The sequence below is a fragment of the Colletes latitarsis genome, chromosome 13 (assembly GCF_051014445.1).
Source record: "Colletes latitarsis isolate SP2378_abdomen chromosome 13, iyColLati1, whole genome shotgun sequence".
Lineage (NCBI taxonomy): Eukaryota > Metazoa > Arthropoda > Insecta > Hymenoptera > Colletidae > Colletes > Colletes latitarsis.
The window spans coordinates 11,785,841-11,813,181 of NC_135146.1; the positions used below are offsets into that span (position 1 = coordinate 11,785,841).

Below are 27,341 nucleotides of genomic sequence, written 5' to 3' on the forward strand. Positions count from 1 at the left end.
TAATAATTCCAAGTTCGAAATAAATTTTAATTGTGGCTCTCGTTGAGGTGCCCCTAGCAACAGGCAACTCGACGCTCGTGTACGTCGAAACGTTGCTCGTGAAGGTGCAGATTCGCCATGAAACTCAAGATTTCTGATTCTTAGGAACTAAGAACGAGTGACAATTATTTCTTGTACCGTAGCACTTGGAAAAAGAAACGTGTCTTCGTTTTAGAACCACCGAAATTGACGATCGACCTGCAGATAATCTTGACTCTGATATATGTAAACATTAGACTATAATTAGTAAATGTTTGAAGACTTCTGTTGGTGGCAAAAGCGAATTACTGACGAATATCCGCCATTTTATGGAAGTTATTAGAACTGACGTCCGAAGTATCGATATTGCGACAAGTCAGTAATTTTATTGCGAATTCTACGTTTACGAACGATTAATTGTATCCAATAATAGAATATTTTCTAAAGCTGCTCGTTTCAATGCGCACCGTTAGTTCCATTGCAATCTTATTCCATACCGAATCAATAACATTGCATTTGAAACGAAATCACTAGGGGACACTAAAATCGCTCCCTTCTACTTCGAGCATCTGGCGAACGTAATTTTTCGCCATTGAACGACCTACTCTGTGTAGAAAAACATCGCAATACATTCTTGATAATTCTTTATTATTATACCATTTTTATTACACTGTAGATACAATCATAATAATCACAAAAATCATACAAATACGACGACCAACATGTTAAATTCGTATTATTTCGTAATAGACAAGAGGGTTTGACTAGAATCAAGAAGCCTGGCATTTGGTAGTGTAAACTGGGATGTGTCTGCCCAGATAACAGAAAAAAGAGTCATGACTAGCTGAAATATCACATCAAAGGATGTAAATTTATCAACACTTGTTACCAGGTGTCTCTGAATAGATTTGGTGGCAGGAAAATGCTCTGTATGTAAATAAATTAAAAATATTTTAAATTACTCTACAGGTTTCAGTGTAATGAATCTTGAGAGAATAAATGCAACTAAAAATGTCCCTGCTACAAAGCAGGCAACAAAAATATACCATGTTTCTTCGTCAAAAACATCTGTAAAAGCTGGGACCTGATTATAAAGCGTGTCAATAAGTTTAATATTATAATTCTTACTATTTGGATTGTGACTTGCCATTTTATAAATAGATTTTTGTGGTTTCTTTCAAAGGAATATTATTATTTCTTATATATATAGATGCTTGAAGCAATCAGAAAACAGTTTAAAGAAACTTTATTACTTAACCTATACTTGCATTAATATCAATGTTTTCTCGATTATTAAACAAATTATTACTGTATATGCAAGTAATTAAATTGCTAATAAACTTTTAACAATACCCCTCTGTGTCCAATTTTACATCTGTTTTTTTTATTTCTTTGCTATCCCCTCCAGAACCCTTTTTCACTTCCAGCTTCAGGTTCAATTGGTGACAAAGTGATTGTTATAAAATTCCGAAATATTCAGAGATGTCACACTATCATATTCTGGAAGATAAAAATCCAAAAATGTCATATCCGTCTTTAAAAAATTATTTCATATATTGATTTTTAAATAATTTTACCACTGTCGTGTTTATTGAGAGGTTATGAAATATAATTTATCAACAAACACAACCAAATTCGTTCTAATAAAGTGGCATGATACTCACATAACTGTGTGTTCGGGCAGATTGAGAAGAATTTGCTTAAAAAGAGCAAATTTGTTATAACTTTTGATTACAGACGAGGCACAGGCACAGACAAGGTATAAGATGGAGATACGTCTTCCATCTTGTCACTGTTACACGAACTAAAGTATCGACCTAGTAAAAATCAATGGTCTTCGAGCGACCTCTACTATCGGTAAAGTCGGCAACTGTAGAAAAGTTTTCCATCCCTTTCACAGTGTCACAAACGAGGTATCGTCTGTGACATTGTAAAGGGTTATTTTATTCGATATTTAAACGAAACTATCTTGTATCAACCATCTTTCCAGTCACTAATTTTATATTAATCATTATTATAGCTATCTGAAGAGCAATTATAATATGAACAAGTCTAAAAATTTTCATTGTTTTAACAGGAATGAATTCGTTTCTATTGTTTGCAACAATTACTAATTTATATCAGGCAATAGTTTACGAGTATTAAAAACGATGTGGGTTCCACTTTAATCGCGAATAGGAATCAGGAGTGATGTCATCAACGAGTTTGTTCCGTCGGTGGAGAATTATTACTTGCGCATACCTTTATTTGCATATTCATTTGAATAATTTTCAAACGATACCAGAACATAATTGTGCATACGTCGACCACGTTAAATATTAATACTTTTCATTAATATTGCTTTGATCGGTATTGCCATAAATAACAAAGCGGATAGAAACAAAACTATGGACAGGAACGTATGTCGTTCAGAAAAAACGAAAAATATTTTTAGTTGACAAAATTAATATTGAATTGATTGAACTTGGAAATAACAAAAAAAGTACGCCTCTTATTATTTTAACAGGATCCTAAGCTTTATACAAATTATTTATATGTACAGTCTAATAGTAATACAAATGGAAATTAGATCATCAACATCGAGATAAAATTAACATTAAGGTTCCACTGAATTCGCGTGTGATGTCATCGTTACAAGAAACAGAAGCAAGTACGCGAGCACAGATGCAAACTTCGATTATTTTTTTAATATATGCGTATTACAAAAATAATAAACGTCGATCTGCGCGTAGGTGTAGCAGGACTTCTAAGAACGCGTTCACCGGACCAACAACGCTCACGCGCGATTTTCTCGTTGAAAAAACGATGTTGAAACTACTGACGGGTTTACGCGACTTAGAGTCGCTGCACAAACGCAAGTCGTGGATTTTATATATTTTTTTTGACAAGTCTAATTCATCTAATTAAAAAATTTGTTCTTTTTCTAATGAATTCAAACAAAATTAAATATGATTCGTTCGAGGAGTTGCTAGTGATTGAAATCGGTTTCTTTGAAATTTACGTGATCGACGGATCGAGAAGTTGACTCGCGAGGCTCGTCTGCGCATGCGCTTGAGCTAGTTCTGCGCACTCGCTGGCGAAACGTCAAGCGAGTCCAGTATTGGACAGGCACTCTGTGGCGTTGTGTGTGCTGGTCCTTTCGATTTGTCGATTACGTTCGACGCGCGAAAAATCGTCGACGAAAACGAAAACGAAAACGAAAGAAAAAAGCGAACGGTGACTGTCGACCGTTGCAACAAATATCGGATTACCCTTTCTCCCGAGGTACGTTTTCCAACTATTTCCTTGCGACGTGCGGACCCCCGTTTGCTTAAATTAGATTGAAAATGCCTCGACGCTAAAGATAAATCGAATATTCCTTTGTGCAGGAATCGCAATTATTCGCTACGATAATGTTTAACATTTCTCTGGCGCTGCATTATTAAATGCACCATTAACTCTCGATACGAGGGTAACAATCTGAGAAGCAATAAATCATCGCGCGCGAGTGGACGCGTAAATTCGAAACTGCGTAAAATATTATTAAACTCTACTTACGTCGAATTACTATAAACGCGGCGATCGACGTGCTGGCAGCAATTTAATCTCGATGCATCGAAACACTCGCGGCTGTTTTTGAGAGACTATGAGAGAACAGTGGTCGTCGTTATATCACGTATGTGTGTCACTGGTCAACGTGTCTCGAGTTATCCCTATGCAAGTTTTCAAGTACGCAAAAACGTCCGTCGAAATTTTATTTGACAGCCTCGATGTCACGAAACTGAATACTATTTTCAACGTCTTTCGATTAATAATTAATGAGCGGTGGACAGTGGGATTTTTAGATATTTTTAAAAGGAAAAGATATGAAGAGTATTATTTAAAAATTTGTGGAGATAAAGCTAGTTGATCCTATAATTGATTAATAAATCTACTGATTGATTCCTCTACCTGAATATAAAATTCTACTTGATAATAGTAAAAGTCTTATGAATGCTATTATTTTGCATTTTTAGCAAAAATAAAATATAATCCAGTATTTTTACGATTAGTTGAATAAAATCATTTTTATGTATAATCTGTTCAAGTTTATGGAATAATTGTGTGGAATTTTTAGCAAAAATATTTGGTAAATTGGTTGAATAAAATTATTTTGATGTTATCTATTGAAGTTTCTAAGATAATTGTGTGGAGTTTTATGAACGGTACGGTTGGGAATCTGTTAAGATCGTTGAGTAGAAGATTGTTAATTATGGACACGAACGCGACACGCCATTGAACCACGCTTACTACACGTTCTTTGTTGCGAACGTAACCCAGTAAGCAGATGATCGTTCTTGGTAGATGGGCGGAAGGTTAAATCCCACTTTCCGTCTTCGCGGACGTTTTATCCATGTAAGGTGTGCTTCAAGGACCGTTCGAATCACGCTTTCTCACTAGAGCCATTCTAGTGACATTTACATTTTAAAAAACTGCCATTATAAAATCCTGTTCGTTCGGTTAATTATTACTTTTTATGTTATTAAATATGTACATCGTATAATAACGAACTAAACGGTGCGATAGAAACGTAAACAAGATCACTTTGAGACATTTGTTCCATTAACACGTCGACGGTCACCGGTGACCGACGCCCCAAAATGCCTTTTTTAGAACGATTTTCAATAAAATTGTAAAATACACTATCGAATTATCGAATTCTAACACTAAATGCGAATTAAAAAATATGAAAAATCTACTCGACACTCGACATGTTTTTATAAATTAAATAATCGGTTAAATAAAATTATTTTGATATATAATTTATTGAAGTTTATAGAATAATTGCGTGGAATTTTATGGACGGTAAACAAGATCACTTCGAGACATTTGTTCGATTAACGTCGACGGTCACCGGTGACCGACGCCCCAAAATGCCTTTTTTAGAACGATTTTCAATAAAATTGCAAAATACACTATCGAATTATCGAATGCTAACACTAAATGCAAATTAAAAAATATGAAAAATCTACTCGACACTCGACGTGTTTTTATAAATTAAATAATCGGTTAAATAAAATTATTTTGATACATAATTTATTGAAGTTTATAGAATAATTGCGTGGAGTTTTATGGTCGGTAAACAAGATCACTTCGAGACATTTGTTCGATTAACGTCGACGGTCACCGGTGACCGACGCCCCAAAATGCCTTTTTTAGAACGATTTTCAATAAAATTGTAAAATACACTATTGAATTATCGAATTCTAACACTAAATGCAAATTAAAAAATATGAAAAATCTACTCGACACTCGACGTGTTTTTATAAATTAAATAATCGGCTGAATAAAATTATTTTGATATATAATTTATTGAAGTTTATAGAATAATTGCGTGGAGTTTTATGGATGGTAAACAAGATCACTTCGAGACATTTGTTCGATTAACGTCGACGGTCACCGGTGACCGACGCCCCAAAATGCCTTTTTTAGAACGATTTTAAATAAAATTGTAAAATATACTATCGAATTATCGAATGCTAACACTAAATGCAAATTAAAAAATATGAAAAATCTACTCGACACTCGACGTGTTTTTATAAATTAAATAATCGGTTGAATGAAATTATTTTGATATATAATTTATTGAAGTTTATAGAATAATTGCGTGGAGTTTTATGGACGGTAAACAAGATCACTTCGAGACATTTGTTCGATTAACGTCGACGGTCACCGGTGACCGACGCCCCAAAATACCTTTTTTAGAACGATTTTCAATAAAATTGTAAAATACACTATCGAATTATCGAATTCTAACACTAAATGCAAATTAAAAAATATGAAAAATCTACTCGACGTGTTTTCATAAATTTCTATAAATCGACGAAATTTTGAACAATCAGAAACGCTCTGAATCGAGATCGTTTTGAAAGAACGAATTTCACCGAGCGTACCGGATGCAAAACGCATTAAGGAGAATATAAATAATACGCCGGGAGTCGAAGGAAAGAGGACAAACGACGAAAGCGGCCGAAAATAGTCCGCCATACCAAAAACATATCGTTCTAAATCGCATAAAACTCCCATCGCGCGTTGGCTGAAAATAAACGCGGATTCCCCGATTTTTCTGCGACCAACGAAAAACAGAAACGATCGACATTATTCAACGTGACGTTGATGCATAAATACAATCGTTACCTCAGATTTATCGTCGCAATTCTGATTCACTTTTCTATTTCTGTGTCCCTCCATTTTCATACATTTTCACACGTGAATTTCAAATAAATCGTGTATTCGTCGAACTTCGATCGGAATTGTTCGAAAAATGTTTACTCGATTCGTTATATTTCTAAAAAATATATTCTCGAACGACTACGGACGAAAACTCGTGATGTAATTAACACGTGTTGCTAATGTCCTCCTGTCAATGGTTGATTGGTTACCTTGCAATCGCGTTAGTCGTGTTGCGTTCGTGTTCGATCGTTTCATTGACGCGAGTTGTTCTTACGAAGGCCATTAAACAGTCTCGAAACTTTCTCGACTGCATTTTCGATGCAAGGTAAATTAACGCGATCGTCATCGATGACTTCTCGATTTGTTTTTGTTACCAGAATAAACATTTCGAAATAATTGTGCTTGTCAAGCAATTTCTCAGAAAAATTGCACGGATGCAACGATTGTAAAATCGTGGGATGACGTAATTGTCCTCCAGCTTTATTTCTTTATCGTCTGAGAAACGAATTACGAAGTGATTCAATAACGTCGATTTTAATCTAATTGTTTCTAGTTTAAAGTTCACGTATGTTACGAATGTTGCAAATACGCGACGAATGTGCTCTATTTATATGAAGTTATTTGCGACGATTGATCAATTTAATAGTGAAAAAGTATGTCAAATGATAATGGCGAAGAGATCAGTGGAGGACACAAGACATTTCACGATTATAATTAAATTATAATTGAAACGTATATTGGATGAAAAATATATTTTCTCTATTTTCTTGTGTGCAAAATTGGATAAAATTTGAGTAACCTTTGAATTTTTATTTTTTAATGTATATCTTGTGTTTGCGCGATTAGTGGGGCTCTTCGAATCGGATCAACTACGGTCATCATCATTTTCATTTGATATCCTTGAACGACGGTGCACAATGTCACTACCACTGTAACACTTTGTTAACGATCTGACACGATTCTAACACTCACGAATTTTAAAACAATCGTACCATAAAACGAAAGTGTGCAATAAAAATAATATAATTTGGAGAGCAAAGAATTCTCGTTTGAATTGTATTCGTTATAGTAATACGTTTTTATTGTATCGAATTTATCAATATTAATAAAGACGAGGTGCATGTATGTTTGAAAATATTGATTCGATGATAGACAAATGGAAAATGTGTAATATAGTTTGAAGAGTAAAGAATTTTCATTTAAATAATATTTATTATAGTAATACGTTTTTATTGTATGGGAATTTATCAATATTAATAAAGATGAGGTATAGCTATATGTATATTAGAAAATATTGATTTGATGATAGACAAAAATGGAAAATATGCACAAGAAAAATACTGTAATTTGAAGAGCAAAGAATTTTCATTTAAATACTACTCATTGCAGTATGGAATTTATCATTGTTAATAAAGACAGGATACAGCTACATGTATATTAGAAAATATTGATTTGATGATAGACAAAAATGGAAACTATGCACAAGAGAACTGATATAATTTGAAAATCAAAGAATTTAAATCAAATTCGTTACAATAATGCGTTGTTTACTATATCGAATTGAATACTGACAAAGACACGAGATGCATATAATTAAAATATTGATTTAACGGTGGACGAATGGAAAATGGAAAAAATGGCGCGTGGTAGACAGGTTTGGAGACTTTGGTAGTTTAGTCACATACTGGTTTGAGCAAAAAATCTTTATCTGGCAGACTTGTTAGGGGAATACAAATTCTAGAAACTGCCTGAGTATATGTTTCAAGGTTTAGTGGTGATCGTGCATGAGTGTGTGTCTCTTCCACAGACGATTCTCGGAAGGCCTCCTTGGCCCCTTTGCCCCATTCGCATCGATGTCTCCGCCGGAATAACAGAACCGTTTGGCATTTCCCGAAGAAATACTCTCCAGACTCTCCGCTAATTTGCTCAAAACATTCTGTCAATTTTTAGACTGTCCAATAAATTATTTCGAGCACGAGTACTTCACGTGTCTCAAAATAATTCGATATTCCTACGTCTTCTATACATTAATATTGGATTTTTGCTTTCTATTATCCTTCACTTATTTCCTTTTGTTTCATTATAATAATCAAAACACTCGAGTTTTTCTATTCGAAACAGAGAAATTTCGTTCACTGAATAAATCAAGCTACCAATCATCGAGACCATCTTTCTAATCATCTTTCGATCAATCTATATATTAATATTGGGCTTTTGCTTTCTATTATTCTTCAATTATTTCCTTTTACTTCATTATATAATCAAAACACTCGATTTTTTCTATTCGAAACAGAGAAATTTCATCCCCTGAATAAACCAAGCTACCAAGACCATATTTCGATGAATTTATACACTAATATTGAACTTTTGCTTTCTATTATTCTTCATTTATTTCCTTTCATTTAATTATATAATCAAAACACATGAATTTTTCTATTCAAAACAGAGAAATTCCATCCCCTGGATAAATCAAGCTACCAATCATCGAGACCATCTTTCTAATCATCATTCGATCAATTTATACATTAATATTGGACTTTTGCTTTCTATTATTCTTCAATTATTTCCTTTCATTTCATTATATAATCAAAACACTAGAATTTTTCTATTCGAAACAGAGAAATTTCATCCCTTGGATAAATCAAGCTACCAAGACCATATTTCGATCAATCTAAACACTAATATTGGACTTTTGCTTTCTATTATTCTTCAATTATTTCCTTTTGTTTCATTATATAATCAAAACACTCGAATTTTTCTATTCAAAACAGAGAAATTCCATCCCCTGAATAAATCAAGCTACCAATCATCGAGACCATCTTTCTAATCATCATTCGATCAATCTATACATTAATATTGGACTTTTGCTTTCTATTATTCTTCAATTATTTCCTTTCATTTCATTATATAATCAAAACACTCGAATTTTTCTATTCGGACCAGAGAAATTTCATCCCCTGGATAAATCAAGCTACCAAGACCATATTTTGATGAATCTATACACTAATATTGGACTTTTGCTTTCTATTATTCTTCAATTATTTCCTTTCATTTCATTATATAATCAAAACACTCGAATTTTTCTATTCAAAACAGAGAAATTCCATCCCCTGGATAAATCAAGCTACCAATCATCGAGACCATCTTTTTAATCATCTTTCGATCACTCTATACATTAATATTGGACTTTTGCTTTCTATTATTCTTCATTTATTTCCTTTCGTTTCATTATATAATCAAAACACTCGAATTTTTCTATTCAAAACAGAGAAATTCCATCCTCTGGATAAATCAAGCTACCAATCATCGAAACCATCTTTCTAATCATCATGCGATCAATCTATGCATTAATATTGGACTTTTGCTTTCTGTTATTCTTCAGTTATTTCCTTTCGTTTCATTATAATAATCAAAACACTCGAATTTTTCTATTCAGACCAGAGAAATTCCATCCCCTGAATAAATCAAGCTACCAATCGTTGAGACCATCTTTCTAATCATCATTCGATCAATCTATGCATTAATATTGGACTTTTGCTTTCTATTATTCTTCATTTATTTCCTTTTACTTCATTATATAATCAAAACACTCGAATTTTTCTATTCAGACCAGAGAAATTCCATCCCCTGAATAAACCAAGCTAGCAATCATCGAGACCATCTTTCTAATCATCATGCGATCAATCTATGCATTAATATTGGACTTTTGCTTTCTGTTATTCTTCAGTTATTTCCTTTCGTTTCATTATAATAATCAAAACACTCGAATTTTTCTATTCAGACCAGAGAAATTCCATCCCCTGGATAAATCAAGCTACCAATCATCGAGACCATCTTTCTAATCATCTTTCGATCAATTCATACATTAATATTGGACTTTTGCTTTCTATTATTTTTCAATTAATTCCTTTTACTTCATTATATAATCAAAACACTCGAATTTTTCTATTCGAAACAGAGAAATTCCATCCCCTGAATAAACCAAGCTACCAATCATCGGGACCACCCTTCGAATGATCTAAAATCAAATCTTACGGAGTCTGCCTAGAATAGGAACCCGTCTAGCGTATCTGTAACGTATTTTCCAGCCAGTTTTCCAACCACCGTTGGTCGTTGACGCAAATCACTGTGGAAGGAATCGAGTAACGCCGAGGGAGAAATAAATCTCTAGTTTGTTAGTTTCTATCGCGAACCTCGGGCATTACGGGCGCCCACTTAATTCGAAATGCCACTGCTCTAACCCACAACTTACTTTAGTACCACCGATAAACCGGCTTCAGGTATTCACCGCGAAAGTTCCTGCACCGCGCCTCTAGATCCAGTTCTCGATCTCCTCGAATCCGCCATATTTATAAACGTTCGGATTCTATAAATAGGACCACTGTTACGTTCGATATCCGGACGAGTTGTAATAACAGGACTCGGGTAAAAGTTTGGGGCGGCAAGTACTCCGTTTCGCGAAACATTCGTCAACGAGACATTCGCGAGCATAAAAGATTGCGTAAGAGTCTGTAAATTGTGGCCAAATAAGATTTATCGAGGCTGCACTTATTTTTGTCGTCGTCACTGTCAACTAATTAAAATAACATGTCATATGGAAGAAATAAAATTGTTATTCGACTTTGGTTTTGAATTGTTGCGTCTTTCTAGTTTAACACACTGATCGAGCTCGTCAGGCATCTTTTTAAAGAAATTACAATTGGAAATAGTTTGATGATGAATAGTACTATGTGGATTACGAGTACTGTTGAAGAATCGTGTTATCGATCCCGATGTTACGAGTTCTAGAAATTTGAGTATTAAGCTGACCGGTTCTGTTTGCTTTCGAACCGTTTTGGTCGACGATTTCGCGAACGAATCGACGTGTGATTTTCTCGAATTGCTTGTCAGGTTTCGCGAGACAGGGAACGCTAAGAAGAGCGCAATGTCAGCAGCGGTGAGGGAGAGAACGACAGCACACACCAGCAGAAAGATCGTGAGTCATGGCGTTTCTATATCTGGCCAGAGCCAGCCAGCAACCACGGCCAACAGCCTCGAAAACAACTTAGGTAAACCTTTAAATGTGCCACCAGAGGTGTAACCCTATCCTTAGGTCATTCTTTTCTTTCCACCCACGCCACTAATTTGAAAGAGTCGATTTTCACTAGAATTACACCAGAATTATTCCTCCAGTTGCAATAACAACATTCCAAATATCACATATGCACTATGATGGTAACTTAGAGGGAATAATAGTCATCATTGAGTAGCTCATATTATATGTTAAACCATAATTGGTCCTCTAGTTAGAATGATATAGTCATCATTGAGTAGCTCATATTATATTAACTCATAATTGTTCCTTTAGTTACAATAATATAGTCGTCATTGAGTAGCTCATATTATATGTTAACTCATAATTACTCCTCTAGTTATGATAATATTCAACATTTTGAATACCACATGTGTATTATGATAGTAATTTAGAGGGAATAATAGTCATCATTGAGTAGCTCATATTATATTAACTCATAATTGTTCCTCTAGTTACAATAATATAGTCGTCATTCAGTAGCTCATATTATATGTTAACTCATAATTACTCCTCTAGTTATGATAATATTCAACAATTCGAATACCACATGTGTATTATGATAGTAATTTAGAGGGAATAATAGTCATCATTGAGTAGCTTATTTTATATATTAATCCATAATTGTTCCTCTAGTTACAATAATAATATTCAACATTTCAAATACATGTGTATTATGATAGTAATTTAGAGGGAATAATAGTCATCCTTGAGTAGCTCATATTATATTAACTCATAATTGTTCCTCTAGTTACAATAATATAGTCGTCATTGAGTAGCTCAAATTATATGTTAAACCATAATTGGTCCTCTAGTTAGAATAATATTCAACAATTCGAATACCACATGTGTATTATGATAGTAATTTAGAGGGAATAATAGTCATCATTGAGTAGCTTATTTTATATATTAATCCATAATTGTTCCTCTAGTTACAATAATAATATTCAACATTTCAAATACATGTGTATTATGATAGTAATTTAGAGGGAATAATAGTCATCCTTGAGTAGCTCATATTATATTAACTCATAATTGTTCCTCTAGTTACAATAATATAGTCGTCATTGAGTAGCTCAAATTATATGTTAAACCATAATTGGTCCTCTAGTTAGAATAATATTCAACAATTCGAATACCACATGTGTATTATGATAGTAATTTAGAGGGAATAATAGTCATCATTGAGTAGCTCATATTATATTAACTCATAATTGTTCCTCTAGTTACAATAATATAGTCGTCATTGAGTAGCTCATATTATATGTTAAACCATAATTACTCCTCTAGTTATGATAATATTCAACATTTCGAATACCACATGTGTATTATGATAGTAATTTAGAGGGAATAATAGTCATCATTGAGTAGCTCATATTATATTAACTTATAATTGTTCCTCTAGTTACAATAATATAATCGTCATTGAGTAGCTCATATTATATGTTAACTCATAATTACTCCTCTAGTTATGATAATATTCAAGAATTCGAATACCACATGTGTATTATGATAGCAATTTAGAGGGAATAATAGTCATCATTGAGTAGCTTATTTTATATATTAATCCATAATTGTTCCTCTAGTTACAATAATAATATTCAACATTTCAAATACATGTGTATTATGATAGTAATTTAGAGGGAATAATAGTCATCCTTGAGTAGCTCATATTATATTAACTCATAATTGTTCCTCTAGTTACAATAATATAGTCGTCATTGAGTAGCTCATATTATATTAACTCATAATTGTTCCTCTAGTTACAATAATATAGTCGTCATTGAGTAGCTCATATTATATGTTAAACCATAATTACTCCTCTAGTTATGATAATATTCAACATTTCGAATACCACATGTGTATTATGATAGTAATTTAGAGGGAATAATAGTCATCATTGAGTAGCTCATATTATATTAACTTATAATTGTTCCTCTAGTTACAATAATATAATCGTCATTGAGTAGCTCATATTATATGTTAACTCATAATTACTCCTCTAGTTATGATAATATTCAACATTTCGAATACCACATGTGTATTGTGATAGTAATTTAGAGGGAATAATAGTCATCATTGAGTAGCTCATATTATATATTAACTCATAATTACTCCTCTAGTTACAACAATATTCAACATTTCAAATATCACATGTGTATTATGACAGTAATTTAGAAAAAATTAGAATTACTCTCAATTATGCCTCATATTATATTAACCCATAATTATTCCTCTACTTGCAATAATATTCAACATTTCAAATATCACAATTATAAAAGTAATTTAGAGGGAATTATAGTCATCGTTGAATAATTCATGTTATATATTAAACAATTATTCCTCTAGTTGCAATAGTATTAAACATTTCAAATATCACATGTGTATTATGACAGATATTAATTTAGAGGGAACTATAGTTATCGTCGAGTAGCTCCTGTTATGTTACAGCATTACATAAGCATTCTTACGGACCATCAAATCGAATGACGTATGAATTATATTTACTACAGAACGCGGCAAATCAGATCATTGCTATATGCCGTATCAAAGTACTCGATAACCCGATTAGATTCGTAAAAAGATATTTAATAATCTGCTTCTTTCACTTTTCTTTCAATGAACGAGTAAAAATGTGTGAGGTTTATTTATTAGAATTTTGGAACAGATATTTAACCCTTTGACTCCTACAAGTCCATCAACGTATACGAAATATGTATTATATTACCAATTATTATCGAAGGAATGTGCAAGTTAAGTAAATTAAAAATTTGCGACGTTGTACGTTGATCAGTTTAATAATGCAGAAGTGTGTCAAATGATATACTAATGATAATGATGAAGAGGTCAATGGAAGACACAATAAAGATATTTTGCGATTGTAATTAAATAGCTTCAGATTAATTATACTATTCTATAATTGATGAAATACCTGCAATAAATTGTAAAATCTACTGATAATGAACTATCTTGTTCCTCTACCTGAATATAAAATTCTACTTAACAATAGTAAAATTCAAAATGGAGGTAATAATATAAATCTTATAAATACTGTATCTAGAGCTCCAATTATTAAAAGAATTAATCAATTTTCAAGCCCACCAATTAAGAAAGGTATTACTATTAAAAAAATTATAATGAGATCTAACAATTGAATTATAAATTCGATCATTATCAATTCATATACCATCTCAATTCTATGTGAATAATTCTCAATGATGATTCAATTATTCTACTTAATACTGAAAAAATAAAATCATTTTGATATACAATCTATGAAAATTTGTAAAATCATTGTGTGGAGTTTTACTAGGAAATTAAAGCTTTAAATAAAAAATATATTAAATAATTTCTCTCTTTTCTTATTGGGAAAATTTGAGGAAACTTGAATGCATTGCAGTCAAAGGGTTAAAAATCGAATTATAAAACGAGCTCAATTCATCAAAGAAATATTTTTATGATTAGTCGAATAAAATCATTTTGATATTAAATAATTTCTCTCTTTTCTTATTGTGAAAATTTGAGGAAACTTGAATGCATTGCAGTCAAAGAGTTAAAAATCGAATTATAAAACGAGCTCAATTCATCAAAGAAATATTTTTATGATTAGTCGAATAAAATCATTTTGATATTAAATAATTTCTCTCTTTTCTTATTGTGAAAATTTGAGGAAACTTGAATGCATTGCAGTCAAAGGATTAAAAATCTAATTATAAAACGAGCTCATTTCATCAAAGAAATATTTTTATGATTAGTCGAATAAAATCATTTTGATATTAAATAATTTCTCTCTTTTCTTATTGTGAAAATTTGAGGAAACTTGATTGCATTGCAGTCAAAGGGTTAAAAATCGAATTATAAAACGAGCTCAATTCATCAAAGAAATATTTTTATGATCAGTCGAATAAAATCATTTTGATATTAAATAATTTCTCTCTTTTCTTATTGTGAAAATTTGAGGAAACTTGAATGCATTGCAGTCAAGGGGTTAAAAATCGAATTATAAAACGAGCTCGCCAATTAATCAAAGAAAAGGGAAAGAAAAATAGTGTTGGTTCTTGTCTGAGAAAATAGGTTGTAACATTTAATTGAAGACGATCCAACGGTGGTTCGTTAACGATTTCAGATGCTCTTCTCGAGGACTTGCAAACAAGTGTCTCGAGAAGTACCACCCCAAGTCGAGGAGGCGTAGCACCGTCGTCCCAAGTGGAGTATCGCGTGGCTGCAAATCCCACCAAAGTGGTATCCGAGGCCAGGTGAGCGAATACGAAAACGAAAAATACCTTTCAACGTTTCGACGGGGGTAAAAAATTCGATTTCAGACCCATTTCACCATCGCGAACGATGACCACCACCACGGAGAAATACGTGAGCAGTGGACCAAGTGGTGCGACGAGTGGCATACCCGGTTTAGAGTTCATCGATTCGGAATTGCAAAACGTGAGTCCCACAAAAATGCCTACATCGATCTACCTTGGTCTCGTTTGCCTAATTTTTTCACTACGAACGACTCAATGGAATTATTTCAACGTTTATTTGGGACTAATTACGAGGGTTGGTAACTAGACTGTGGATGTGCGTTTATAGAAATTATATTTAGGGGTTCAGACACCTACAAAGCTCCCTTTTCATTATTTCTGTTATTAAAAATCTAAATTTGCATAAGAATCTACACTCTAGTAATTATGGACGAATAAACTTTTGTATTTTCGATTCTAAGGCAGCCATATTGGAAATCTATACAATTTAATATACAGAATACATAAAGATACGAATTATTATATTTAGGGGTTGAGACAACCCTCTACAAAGCTCCTATTTCTTAATTTTTACTATTAAAAGTCTGCATGAAGATCCACATTCTAGTAATTATAGACGAACGTATTTTCGATTCTAAGGCAGCCATATTGGAAATCTACACAATTTAATATACAGAATACATAAAGATACAAATTATTATATTGAGGGGTTGGGAGAACCCTCTACAAAGCTTCTATTTCATAATTTTTACTATTAAAAGTCTGCATGAAGATCCACATTCTAGTAATTATGGAGGAACTAACGTATTTTCGATTCTAAGGCAGCCATATTGGAAATCTACACAATTTAATATACAGAATACATAAAGATACGAATTATTATATTTAGGGGTTGAAACAACCCTCTACAAAACCCCTATTTCTTAATTTTTATTATTAAAAATCTGCATAAAGATCCACATTCTAGTAATTATAGACGAACGTATTTTCGATTCTAAGGCAGCCATATTGGAAATCTACACAGAATACATAAAGATACGAATTATTATATTTAGGGGTTGAGACAACCCTCTACAAAGCCCCTATTTCTTAATTTTTATTATTAAAAATCTGTATAAAGATCGACATTCTAGTAATTATAGACGAACATATTTTCGATTCTAAGGCAGCCATATTGGAAATCTACACAGAATACATAAAGATACGAATTATTATATTTAAGGGTTGAGACAACCCTCTACAAAGCTCCTATTTCTTAATTTTTACTATTAAAAATCTGCATAAAGATCTACATTCTAGTAATTATAGACGAACGTATTTTCGATTCTAAGGCAGCCATATTGGAAATCTACACAATTTAATACACAGAATACATAAAGATACGAATTATTATATTTAGGGGTTGAGATAACCCTCTACAAAGCCCCTATTTCTTAATTTTTATTATTAAGTATAAAGATCGACATTCTAGTAATTATAGACGAACGTATTTTCGATTCTAAGGCAGCCATATTGGAAATCTACACAATTTAATATACAGAATACATAAAGATACGAATTATTATATTTAGGGGTTGAGACAACCCTCTACAAAGCTTCTATTTCATAATTTTTACTATTAAAAATCTGCATAAAGATCCACATTCTAGTAATTATAGACGAACGTATTTTCGATTCTAAGGCAGCCATATTGGAAATCTACACAATTTAATACACAGAATACATAAAGATACGAATTATTATATTTAGAGGTTAGGAGAACCCTCTACAAAGTCATTTCATAATTTCTGTTAATAAAAATAGCGAATTTGCTTTAAGATCTACAGTCTATTGCTGATAATTCCTCAACAACGATATAAACAAATTTCAACCTAAATTACTTTGCGTTTGCCTTTGCAGTAGACGTTCTTGAGACACGTTGATAGAGATTACGATTAGATTGCTAGGCATTCGGTACACACGCGATACTATGACCGAATGCAGTCAATCGTTACATTAAATTACACGTTCGCCAGGGCTAGAAAACCGTGACCCGGTAGAATTTACGATCGGATTTATCGTGACAGTCGGCGTGTTAAATGCATAGTAATTGTTCATTCGGCCTATCCCCATACAGACACGAGTAATCTGAATATCGAACGGTATTAAACGATAGTAGGTAGATAATTGCATATAAGTGTACTACATATTCCGCTTATACATAACGAGTTGCAATGGCGAGCACTTTCCTGTATACGTTCAAGTTGTTTACCATGTAGATCACAGTCCAACAGGGGAGAGCATAACGTCGATTATCGAAAATAATTGGGAGACAAAGCATTTCTGATTACAAAGATAATATGCATTGGACGTGTACTTCTTCAAATAAATGAATATCAATTTTAAAAATATCACCGCCAAGAAATAAATTACACATATAATAAATATAATATGCATTGAGTGTCCTTAAAATAAAAAAAAATAAATTACACATGTACATACATATGTATATATTCTGTATAAAAAAGTAGTATAAATTCAGCACGCTTCGACGAGCATTCAATGCATATAGGAGCCCCCACTCGATATGAATTGTAATTCACTCGATGTTATTCATTCATTACAAAGATTCACCAGCTATTTATAGCGTACTCCTCCAATGCAGTTGGACACTACCACACGCATTTATTAATTATAGTGGCTAGTCGAGAATAGTGCAGAGAAACCTACGATGACAGACAAGGACTCCGCGAACAGGTTTTCATTAGTATTCAAAACGCAATTAATAAATTTTTTGCCCGCTTCAGGTACAGCCTGGTCAAAGCAAAACGATTGCGTACAAACAAGTGTCGTACCAATACAACAAGAATCTCGATGGAAAGCCAATCGGTAAGTTTTTTCAAACTGTTTCCGGATTTTTATTATCGCAATTTAGAAAAATGTTTGGAAGTGTTTTGAAAGAGATTGGTGCAAGAGGATTGGCTCTGAGAGTAAAAATACCGATCGAGTCGAGGCAGGCTGCAGTCTTAGGACTAGTTTTTGGTAAAAAGTATTCCGTTCGTGACGGGAACACGCCTAATATGCTGCTACGAACCTTCGACTGTGTGTTGAGAGGAATCGCGCGCAAGCGCTGGCGTGTTTTGAACGATCGTGGAAGGTAGGGGAGCTGGTCACTCGTGTCGCTCCTTTTAAGGCGCGGAACGGCCTTGCAGATATACTGTTAATTAACAATGAGAACGACAAAACGAGGGAGATTCGATATCTCACGCGAAATCATCGCGAAAATCACTTCTCACCATCGCTCAAACTCCTCGCGTCGCGGACTTCGAAAACCTGCAATTTTGGCAACCAGCTATTTATTAATTAACGTTAGGTTGAGAAACACAATCTCGACACTTTCAGAGACCTCACACCCCCGGAATTTCTATTTCTTTCCTATTTCTTTCGACGCAGTATCCATTTCGTTGGGAAGTAAAATTTTAACAAATCGATTTTTGGATTATGAAATACAAACTCGACACTTTCAGAATTTTTATTTCTTTTTCTATTTTTTCAATAAATCCTTTGAGAATATTTTGCTGGAGTCATGAAAGACGTATTACTGGATTATGGACCTCACGTTTAAAATCAAGCAATTTATTAAATAATAAATGGCTTTTAAATTCGTGAAACACAAATTGGACACTTTCAGAGACCCCACGCCCCAGAATTCTTATTTTTATAGAAAGTAAAATGTAAACAAATCCTTGGAGAAAATCTAAATTATACAGAAAATTTAGCCCGAGTCACACTGGATTATTGTTTTACCTAAATAGGTAATTCCAAGGTTAATAATAAAAACGTACTCATGGATACTAAATGGACCGTAGATACGTGAAATGTTGAATTTCACGCATGCAGGGATTATGTTAATCCGTAATAAGTATGCATTATGCAAGGCGAGTCGCGGTGCTGTAAATGTCGAAACTGCTGAAATTCCACGAGAGTCCGATAAACTATGATCAGAAGTAACACGGCACCGCCATTATGCGGAGAAGATTTCCGCGCTGAGCGTCTCTCTATATGGAAGTGACGTAGAGACCGGAGTGTGTTGTTTGCGGTAACACACGATACAGAACCGTACCCATATTAGGGCTGCGTACAACAGAAGGTTGACCCGATTTCTCCGTCCCTCTACTGCACTCTGAAAGAGAAAATAAAAACACGAAATATCTCAACGAACGGTAGGAAGGACGAAATACTCAACATTGAGGCGCAAGGATGACCATTGTCATCGGGTCACCAGGTGACGGTCGTTCGCCAGAAACCTAAACCCCCCCACCCTTATATAGAATTATGAAAATCTTTCTGAAAACCTCTATTCATTTTTTATTTCCATTTTTCCTTTAGGCGTTTATTTTAGCTTGAAGTGAATTTTTTTAGACTTTATTGGAGAATTTTTTGTGAATAAACTGTGAGGCCTTTTGCAGTCAAATTTGCAAGGATTATTTATAGATATTGAAGTGATACTTTCAAATTTTTTGGGCCAAAAAAAGTTAAAATTGATGGCACTGTATATTTTCGAACGTAGACGATTTTAAAATGCACTAATATGAAGTGCATTTTTGTAGACTTTATTGGAGAATTTTTTGTGAATAAACTATGAGACCTTTTGTAATCAAATTTGCAAGGATTATTTATAGATATTGAAGTGATACTTTTAAATTTTTTGGGCCAAAAGAAGTTAAAATTGATGGCACTGTGTATTTTCAAACATAGACGATTTTAAAATGCACTAATATGAAGTGCATTTTTGTAGACTTTATTGGAGAATTTTTTGTGAATAAACTATGAGACTTTTTGCAGTAAAATTTGCATGGATTATTTATAGATGTTGAAGTGATACTTTCAAATTTTTTGGGCCAGAAAAAGTTAAAATTGATAGCACTGCATATTTTGAAACGTAGACGATTTTAAAATGCACTAATATGAAGTGCATTTTTGTAGACTTTCTTGGAGAATTTTTTGTGAATAAACTATGAAACCTTTTGTAATCAAATTTGCAAGGATTATTTATAGATATTGAAGTGATACTTTCAAATTTTTTGGGCCAAAAAAAGTTAAAATTGACGGCACTGTATATTTTCAAATATAGACGATTTTAAAATGCACTAATATGAAGTGCATTTTTTTAGACTTTCTTGGAGAATTTTTTGTGAATAAACTGTGAGGCCTTTTGCAGTCAAATTTTCAAGGATTATTTATAGACATTGAAGTGATACTTTCAAATTTTTTGAGCCAAAAAAAGTTAAAATTGATGGCACTGTGTATTTTCAAACATAGACGATTTTAAAATGCACTAATATGAAGTGCATTTTTGTAGACTTTATTGGAAAATTTTTTGTGAATAAACTATGGGACCTTTTGCAGTCAAATTTGCAAGGATTATTTATAGATATTGAAGTGATACTTTCAAATTTTTTGAGCCAAAAAAAGTTAAAATTGATGGCACTGTATATTCTCAAACATAGACGATTTTAAAATGAACTAATATGAAGTGCATTTTTGTAGACTTTCTTGGAGAATTTTTTGTGAATAAACTATGAGACCTTTTGCAGTGAAATTTGCAAGGATTATTTATAGATATTGAAGTGATACTTTCAAATTTTTTGGGCCAAAAAAAGTTAAAATTGATGGCACTGTGTATTTTCAAACATAGTCGATTTTAAAATGCACTAATATGAAGTGCATTTTTGTAGACTTTATTGGAGAATTTTTTGTGAATAAACTGTGAGGCCTTTTGCACTCAAATTTAGAGGGTTTATTTATACATATTTCAGTGATATTTTAAAATTTTTTTGGCCAAAAAAAGTTAAAATCGATGGCACTGTATATTTTCAAACATAGTCGATTTTAAAATGCACTAATATGAAGTGAATTTGTTTAGACTTTCTTGAAGAATTTTTTGTGAATAAACTATGAGACCTTTTGCAGTCAAATTTAGAGGGTTTATTGATACATATTTCAGTGATATTTTAAAATTTTTTTGGCCAAAAAAAGTTAAAATCGATGGCACTGTATATTTTCAAACATAGACGATTTTGAAATGCACTAATATGAAGTGAATTTTTTAGAATTTCTTGGAGAATTTTTTGTGAATAAATTATAAGACCTTTTGCAGTCAAATTTAGAGGGTTTATTTATACATATTTCAGTGATACTGTCAAATTTTTTGAGCCAAAAAAAGTTAAAATTGACGGCACTATATACTTTCGAACATAGTCAAACATAGTCACTTTTAAAAAAGGTCGTTCATGATTCCAGCCATTCTATTTGGAAAACCGTGATCGATTCTAAATTAGTATAAGTTTGGCCGTACCCAGAATCAAATTAAAAGAGAAAAATCGATAATTACAAAAATGACGACACTTTGAAGTTAGTTTAACGATTCTCTCACGTACTTCGAGGGCCTAAAAGAATATAAAAAATACAATTTTTGAGTTGATTTTGGTAGGAGCTAAACTGAATATGCATCTAAAATTTTAAATGAATTGATCAAGTAGATTTTGAAATACGAACAAGATTGATTTTTTAAAAGGTTCTCGCCCCACTAACGAATTCGATTTTCTTTTCCTATTGTACAGATACGTGGACAACAACGGACAATGCGTTGCCTAATGCTAGCTCGGCCTTGATGTGAGTACAATTCTCTCTTGTAGAACACTTGAAAATATCACGACTGTCTGAATCGTTGCCAAGAAATTCATACGTAGATCCGTACTTCCCACTAAAATAGAAACCAATACTAATCAAAATTCAGCCGTAAAATCTACCTGGATCTCGATTATTTGACCTTCCACTACACTGTCATGATATTATCAAGTCCAAAAAATAATTCTACTCTATATTTTACAGCGACAACATCCGTGAAAGAACTTACGAAGAAAGCACGATCCACCGTGGCTCGGAACCAATTAGCAAAACATTCAATAGAGAACTAGTGAGTACTTTCCATATTCGAAACCTAGTAACTTAGTACGATGTAATAATAGCAAAACTTTAATTTCAGGTATACAGCGACGGTTCTACGCCTCGTTCGAAACAGACTTCGCCTCTACCCAGCGTCCAACAGAGGGACGTCAAATATATTCATGAATCTTCGTGTACGTATGTCTTATTTTTAAAAGATCTACTTTCGTGCAGAACAATTTAACTTTTTCTTATTTCTGACCTGGGCTATTTAAACATTCAAGGTTACCAAACGGAACCAGCCCCGTTCCTGACCACGGGGACTACAAACGCCACTCAAGAATACGGAAACACGGAGTACATACCAGTGCCATCGCCAACGCCAACGATACCGATCAATCTGGCACCGGGTCCAAACACGAAAGTTACGACCACGATTAAAACATATACCTACGAGTTACCAGGGGCGCCTGAAACGTATTTACCGGGTGGCGGTGTGCCAGGGACTGTTGTGCTTCCAGGCGATCAAACAATTACGTACACGTTACCGAAAGGCGCTAGCTCCACCACGGATAAAACGGTCACCTATCAAACGGTGACCGAAAATGTTCCGCCCAGAACACCGATCAGATACGGAAGCCCACCTCTGGTGACGGACATCACGAAAAAGTCTACGACCCTGCACCAAGAGTCGAAATTCTTCCGCGAAGAACACCTCGGAGGCCAGCCAGGGCAACCGACCCCGGTTGTCTATCATTCTGACCCGCCATTGCAGACCACGCTCACGCGAAATGAAAAATACTACCAGGTCGAGGGTAATTACCCTAACGGACATGCTCCTGGTGATCGACCAGACTACCCAGGCACCACGGTCATTTATCAAAATCAACCACCCACGATAAACGAGACGCACACCACGATAAATCGAATCGAGGAACATTATCCCAGCCGGTCGCCACCCAGTGGCCGATACGTGACACCCGACAAACCAGGAACACCGGTTAATTATTATACTGTAACGCCACAGACCACCCCACCGCAATCTAACACGACTATATATAAATTTTCTAACACGACCACGACGGTACCGCCTAACAAGAACGCCGAAGACCATGAGGTGTTGTTACCAAAACCATTTCCGGTCGGTGGCGTTCAAGTCTGTCCGCCTAAGCCTGCTACGATCGAGCAAACTCCACCGAAGAAATTGGAAGACCTTATGGCATCCTTCTCTGACTCCGAGGTACGTAAAAAGTTCAGTATTATGGGAAATGTGGTCCCTTTCTGAATTCTTAGAATTTCTAAATATTCTTCGCTAAAATACGCGTTGTTTGCATTTTGAAACATTAAAATCCTTCAATCCGTTCGGGAGTTATGATTTTTTGAATATATGTATGAAATTTCAGGAGAATCAGACATAGGTGGTCAGACATTGTATTTTCGGTAATTAATTTTTTTCTCGAAAGTGAGTAGGATTTTGGTGGTATGTGTAATGACTAAAAATGATTGTTATTGACCCCTGCAACCGAAAGTAATTTTTTCAGAACGATTTGAAATTTTTTTTTTTCGTCGAAAAATTTAGGCACCTACCCCCTGTCGATTTTTCTTAAAAATTGGTTTTTCATTTTTAATAATTTTGTTTGACGTCCTACAGAAAAGTTGTGTAATACTTTTTTGTAGATACTTATAAGCTCTACTTCAGAAAAAAGTTTCATTGATATATATTCACAATTGTAGGAGTTATGACTGTTTCAAAATTGGACCATTTTTATGGGGTTTTTCTCATTTTGCGGGGTCAAGGATCAACTTTTCGAATATTTTTATAATTGCTACATATTCTGCATCAAAATACGCGTAGTTTGCTTTTTTAAACGTTAAAATCGTCCAATCCGTTCGAGAGTTATGACGTTTTAAAGATTCGTATAAAATTTTGGAGTGACATTTCTGGCCAGAAATTATATTTTCGGTAAAAATTTTTTTCTCGAAAGTAAGTAGGGTTTTGGTGGTATGTGTAATGACTAAAAATGATTGTAAGTGACCCCTGCAGCCAGAAATATTTTTTTCAGAACAATTTGAAATTTTTTTTTGTCGTCGAAAAATTTAGGCACCTACCCCCTGTCGATTTATCTTAAAAATTGGTTTTTCATTTTTAATAATTTTGTTTGACGTCCTACAGAAAAGTTGTGTAATACTTTTTTGTAGGTACCTATGGGCTCTACTTCAGAAAAAAGTTTCATTGAAATATATCCACAATTGTAGGAGTTATGACTGTTTAAAAATTGGACCATTTTTATGGGGTTTTTCTCATTTTGCGAGGTCAAGGATCAACTTTTCGAATATTTTTGCGATTTGTACATATTCTGCATCAAAATACGCGTTGTTTGCTTTTTTAAACGTTAAAATCGTCCAATCTGTTCAGGAGTTATGACGTTTTAAAGATTCGTATAAAATTTTGGAGTGACATTTCTGGCCAGAAATTATATTTTCGGTAAAGAATTTTTTTCTCGAAAATGCGTAGGATTTCGAGGGTATGTCTATTGACAAAAAATGATTGTTATTGACCCCTGCAACCGAAAGTAATTTTTTCAGAACGATTTGAAATTTTTTTTTGTCGTCGAAAAATTTAGGCACCTACCCCCTGTCGATTTTTCTTAAAAATTGGTTTTTCATTTTTAATAATTTTGTTTGACGTCCTACAGAAAAGTTGTGTAATACTTTTTTGTAGGTACTTATAAACTCTACTACAGAAAAAAGTTTCATTGAAATATATCCACAATTGTAGGAGTTATGACTGTTTAAAAATTGGACCATTTTTATGGGGTTTTTCTCATTTTGCGGAGTCAAGGATCAACTTTTCGAATATTTTTGGAATTTCTACATATTCTCTAGCAAAATACGCGTCGTTTGCTTTTTTAAACATTAAAATCCGTCAATCCGTTCGAGAGTTATGACGTTTTAAAGATTCGTATAAAATTTTGGAGTGACATTTCTGGCCAGAAATTATATTTTCGATGAAGAATTTTTTTCTCGAAAATGCGTAGGATTTCGAGGATATGTCTATTGTCCAAAAATGATTGTTATTGACCCCTGCAGCCAGAAATATTTTTTTTAGAACGATTTGAAATTTTTTTTTCTCGTCGAAAAATTTAGGCACCTACCCCCTGTCGATTTTTCTTAAAAATTGGTTTTTCATTTTTAATAATTTTGTTTGACGTCCTACAGAAAAGTTGTGTAATACTTTTTTGTAGGTACTTATAAACTCTACTTCAGAAAAAAGTTTCATTGAAATATATTCACAATTGTAGGAGTTATGGATGTTTCAAAATTGGACCATTTTTATGGGGTTTTTCTCATTTTGCGGGGTCAAGGATCAACTTTTCGAATATTTTTGCGACTTGTACATATTCTGCATCAAAATACGCGTTGTTTGCTTTTTTAAACGTTAAAATCGTCCAATCCGTTCAGGAGTTATGACATTTTAAAGATATGAATGAAATTTCAAGGCAACATTTTTGACCCTACATTATGTTTTCGATAAAGAATTTTTTTCTTAAAAGTGCGTAGGATTTCAGGGATATGTCTAATGACCAAAAATGATTATAATGGACCCCTGCAACCAAAAATAATTTTTTCATAAAGCTTTGAAATTTTTTTTTTTCGTCTCTGTCGATGTTTCTTAAAAATTCGTTTCTCATTTTTAATAATTTTGTTTGACGCCCTACAGAGAAGCTGTCTAATACTTTTTTGTAGGTACTTATAAGTTCTACTTCAGAAATAAGTTCCATTGAAATACACTCGCTATTGTAGGAGTTATGACTGTTTGAAAATTGTACCTTTCGTATGAGGTTTTTCTCACTTTATGGGATTAAGAAACAATTTCTCACTTCCACCACCCAACAGCAACGTCAAAGAAATATTATGCGTAACAAAGTCTACGAGCAATACTCTTCTTTTTAATTTCCAGCGCGAAGTACTAGAAAACATCGAGAAAAGAGAAAAAGGACAACAAAAAGAATCACCGTCCGTTAAAAAGGAAGTCGACTTTGTGCCCCACACACCGCCCAAAGTAAAAAGCAAAAATGTAGCTGGGCCTCCGGTTTACTACCCCCCTGGATCAGGAGAATTTACCAAAAAAGAAGAATCTAGCGCAGCAATGTCGCAGGCAAGTGTAAGTAGACTCTCCATCCTGTATGCAATAAAATTTTTATCAATTTGGATAAAGTAACTATTAGATACATACTCGTGTTTTAAAATGGCCGTCTGTAAAGATTTAATTCCTAGAACACTTACCTGCCATGTCTGACAACTCAGTCTCGAACCTGTGACAACTTGAGAAACGACACTACACTTTGAACCGAATTTCTACTGCTTGTTTTGCACTGAAATTTTTCAACTTCCATAAATGGCGATAAATGTATCATAAGTTTCATTGGTAATCGCCATTTTTCATTTACAGGGAGGATGGCAAAAAGCTAGCGCAAAATACGAATACGAGGCATCTAGCAAGAGCAAATCGAAAACCAAAAGCGGAGGGGCTGTGGTTCCCGTTTGTCTGCCCCTTTGCTGTGCCATGCCGTGTGTAATTATATAACTTATTGCAAGATTAATATTAATTGTATCGGCGATGTTAACAAAATATCCGTATTTAATAGTTCGAACGAAAAAACTACGTCTGACTTTATCAGTCTTCCGTTACTTGAGTATGCTAAAAGGCAGAAATGAAACTAGCGTAGTAAAGGATCTTAGAAAGATGTACAATGGCGAGTAGAAAAAATAGACAATTAAAAATTATTACAATTCCAGTTTAAAGTAAAAAGAAAAGATAATAGACTGGAACATCGTAATTGTAGGTTTTATTACATGAGCTTTATACCGCA

The 27,341-nt window shown here is 33.5% G+C and overlaps 2 protein-coding genes across 3 annotated transcripts; one reads left to right on the forward strand and one right to left on the reverse strand.

The window, feature by feature from the left end:
• Nucleotides 1-566: 566 nt before the first annotated feature.
• LOC143349418 (uncharacterized) lies at nt 567-1,801 on the reverse strand. Its single transcript, XM_076780663.1, has 2 exons — nt 1,683-1,801; nt 567-1,518 (listed from the first exon to the last, which is right to left on the reverse strand). The coding sequence occupies exon 2, from the start codon at nt 1,166-1,168 to the stop codon at nt 977-979; it is 192 nt and encodes a 63-aa protein (XP_076636778.1). The 5' UTR covers nt 1,169-1,518; nt 1,683-1,801; the 3' UTR covers nt 567-976.
• Nucleotides 1,802-3,100: 1,299 nt separating this feature from the next.
• On the forward strand, nt 3,101-27,285 carry LOC143349329 (uncharacterized). Of its 2 annotated transcripts, none has more exons than XM_076780495.1 (11): nt 3,101-3,282; nt 11,101-11,258; nt 15,408-15,537; nt 15,604-15,721; nt 18,327-18,408; nt 22,143-22,194; nt 22,414-22,498; nt 22,568-22,661; nt 22,752-23,707; nt 26,429-26,632; nt 26,921-27,285. In XM_076780495.1, the coding sequence occupies exons 2-11, from the start codon at nt 11,135-11,137 to the stop codon at nt 27,053-27,055; spliced, it is 1,980 nt and encodes a 659-aa protein (XP_076636610.1). In that variant the 5' UTR covers nt 3,101-3,282; nt 11,101-11,134; the 3' UTR covers nt 27,056-27,285. The 2 variants fall into 2 exon arrangements, with proteins under 2 accessions (XP_076636610.1, XP_076636611.1); XM_076780496.1 differs by having other exon boundaries at nt 26,429-26,630; nt 26,925-27,285.
• The last annotated feature ends 56 nt before the right edge of the window (nt 27,286-27,341 follow it).

Excerpts from the sequence above, each read along its gene's own strand:
- LOC143349418 (XM_076780663.1), bottom strand. The coding sequence starts at position 1,168 with ATGGCAAGTCACAATCCAAATAGTAAGAATTATAATATTAAACTTATT.
- LOC143349329 (XM_076780495.1), top strand. The coding sequence starts at position 11,135 with ATGTCAGCAGCGGTGAGGGAGAGAACGACAGCACACACCAGCAGAAAG. Across the intron at positions 11,259-15,407 it reads CAGCCTCGAAAACAACTTAG|ATGCTCTTCTCGAGGACTTG; the intron begins GTAAACCTTTAA and ends TAACGATTTCAG. Across the intron at positions 22,662-22,751 it reads ATATATTCATGAATCTTCGT|GTTACCAAACGGAACCAGCC; the intron begins GTACGTATGTCT and ends TAAACATTCAAG.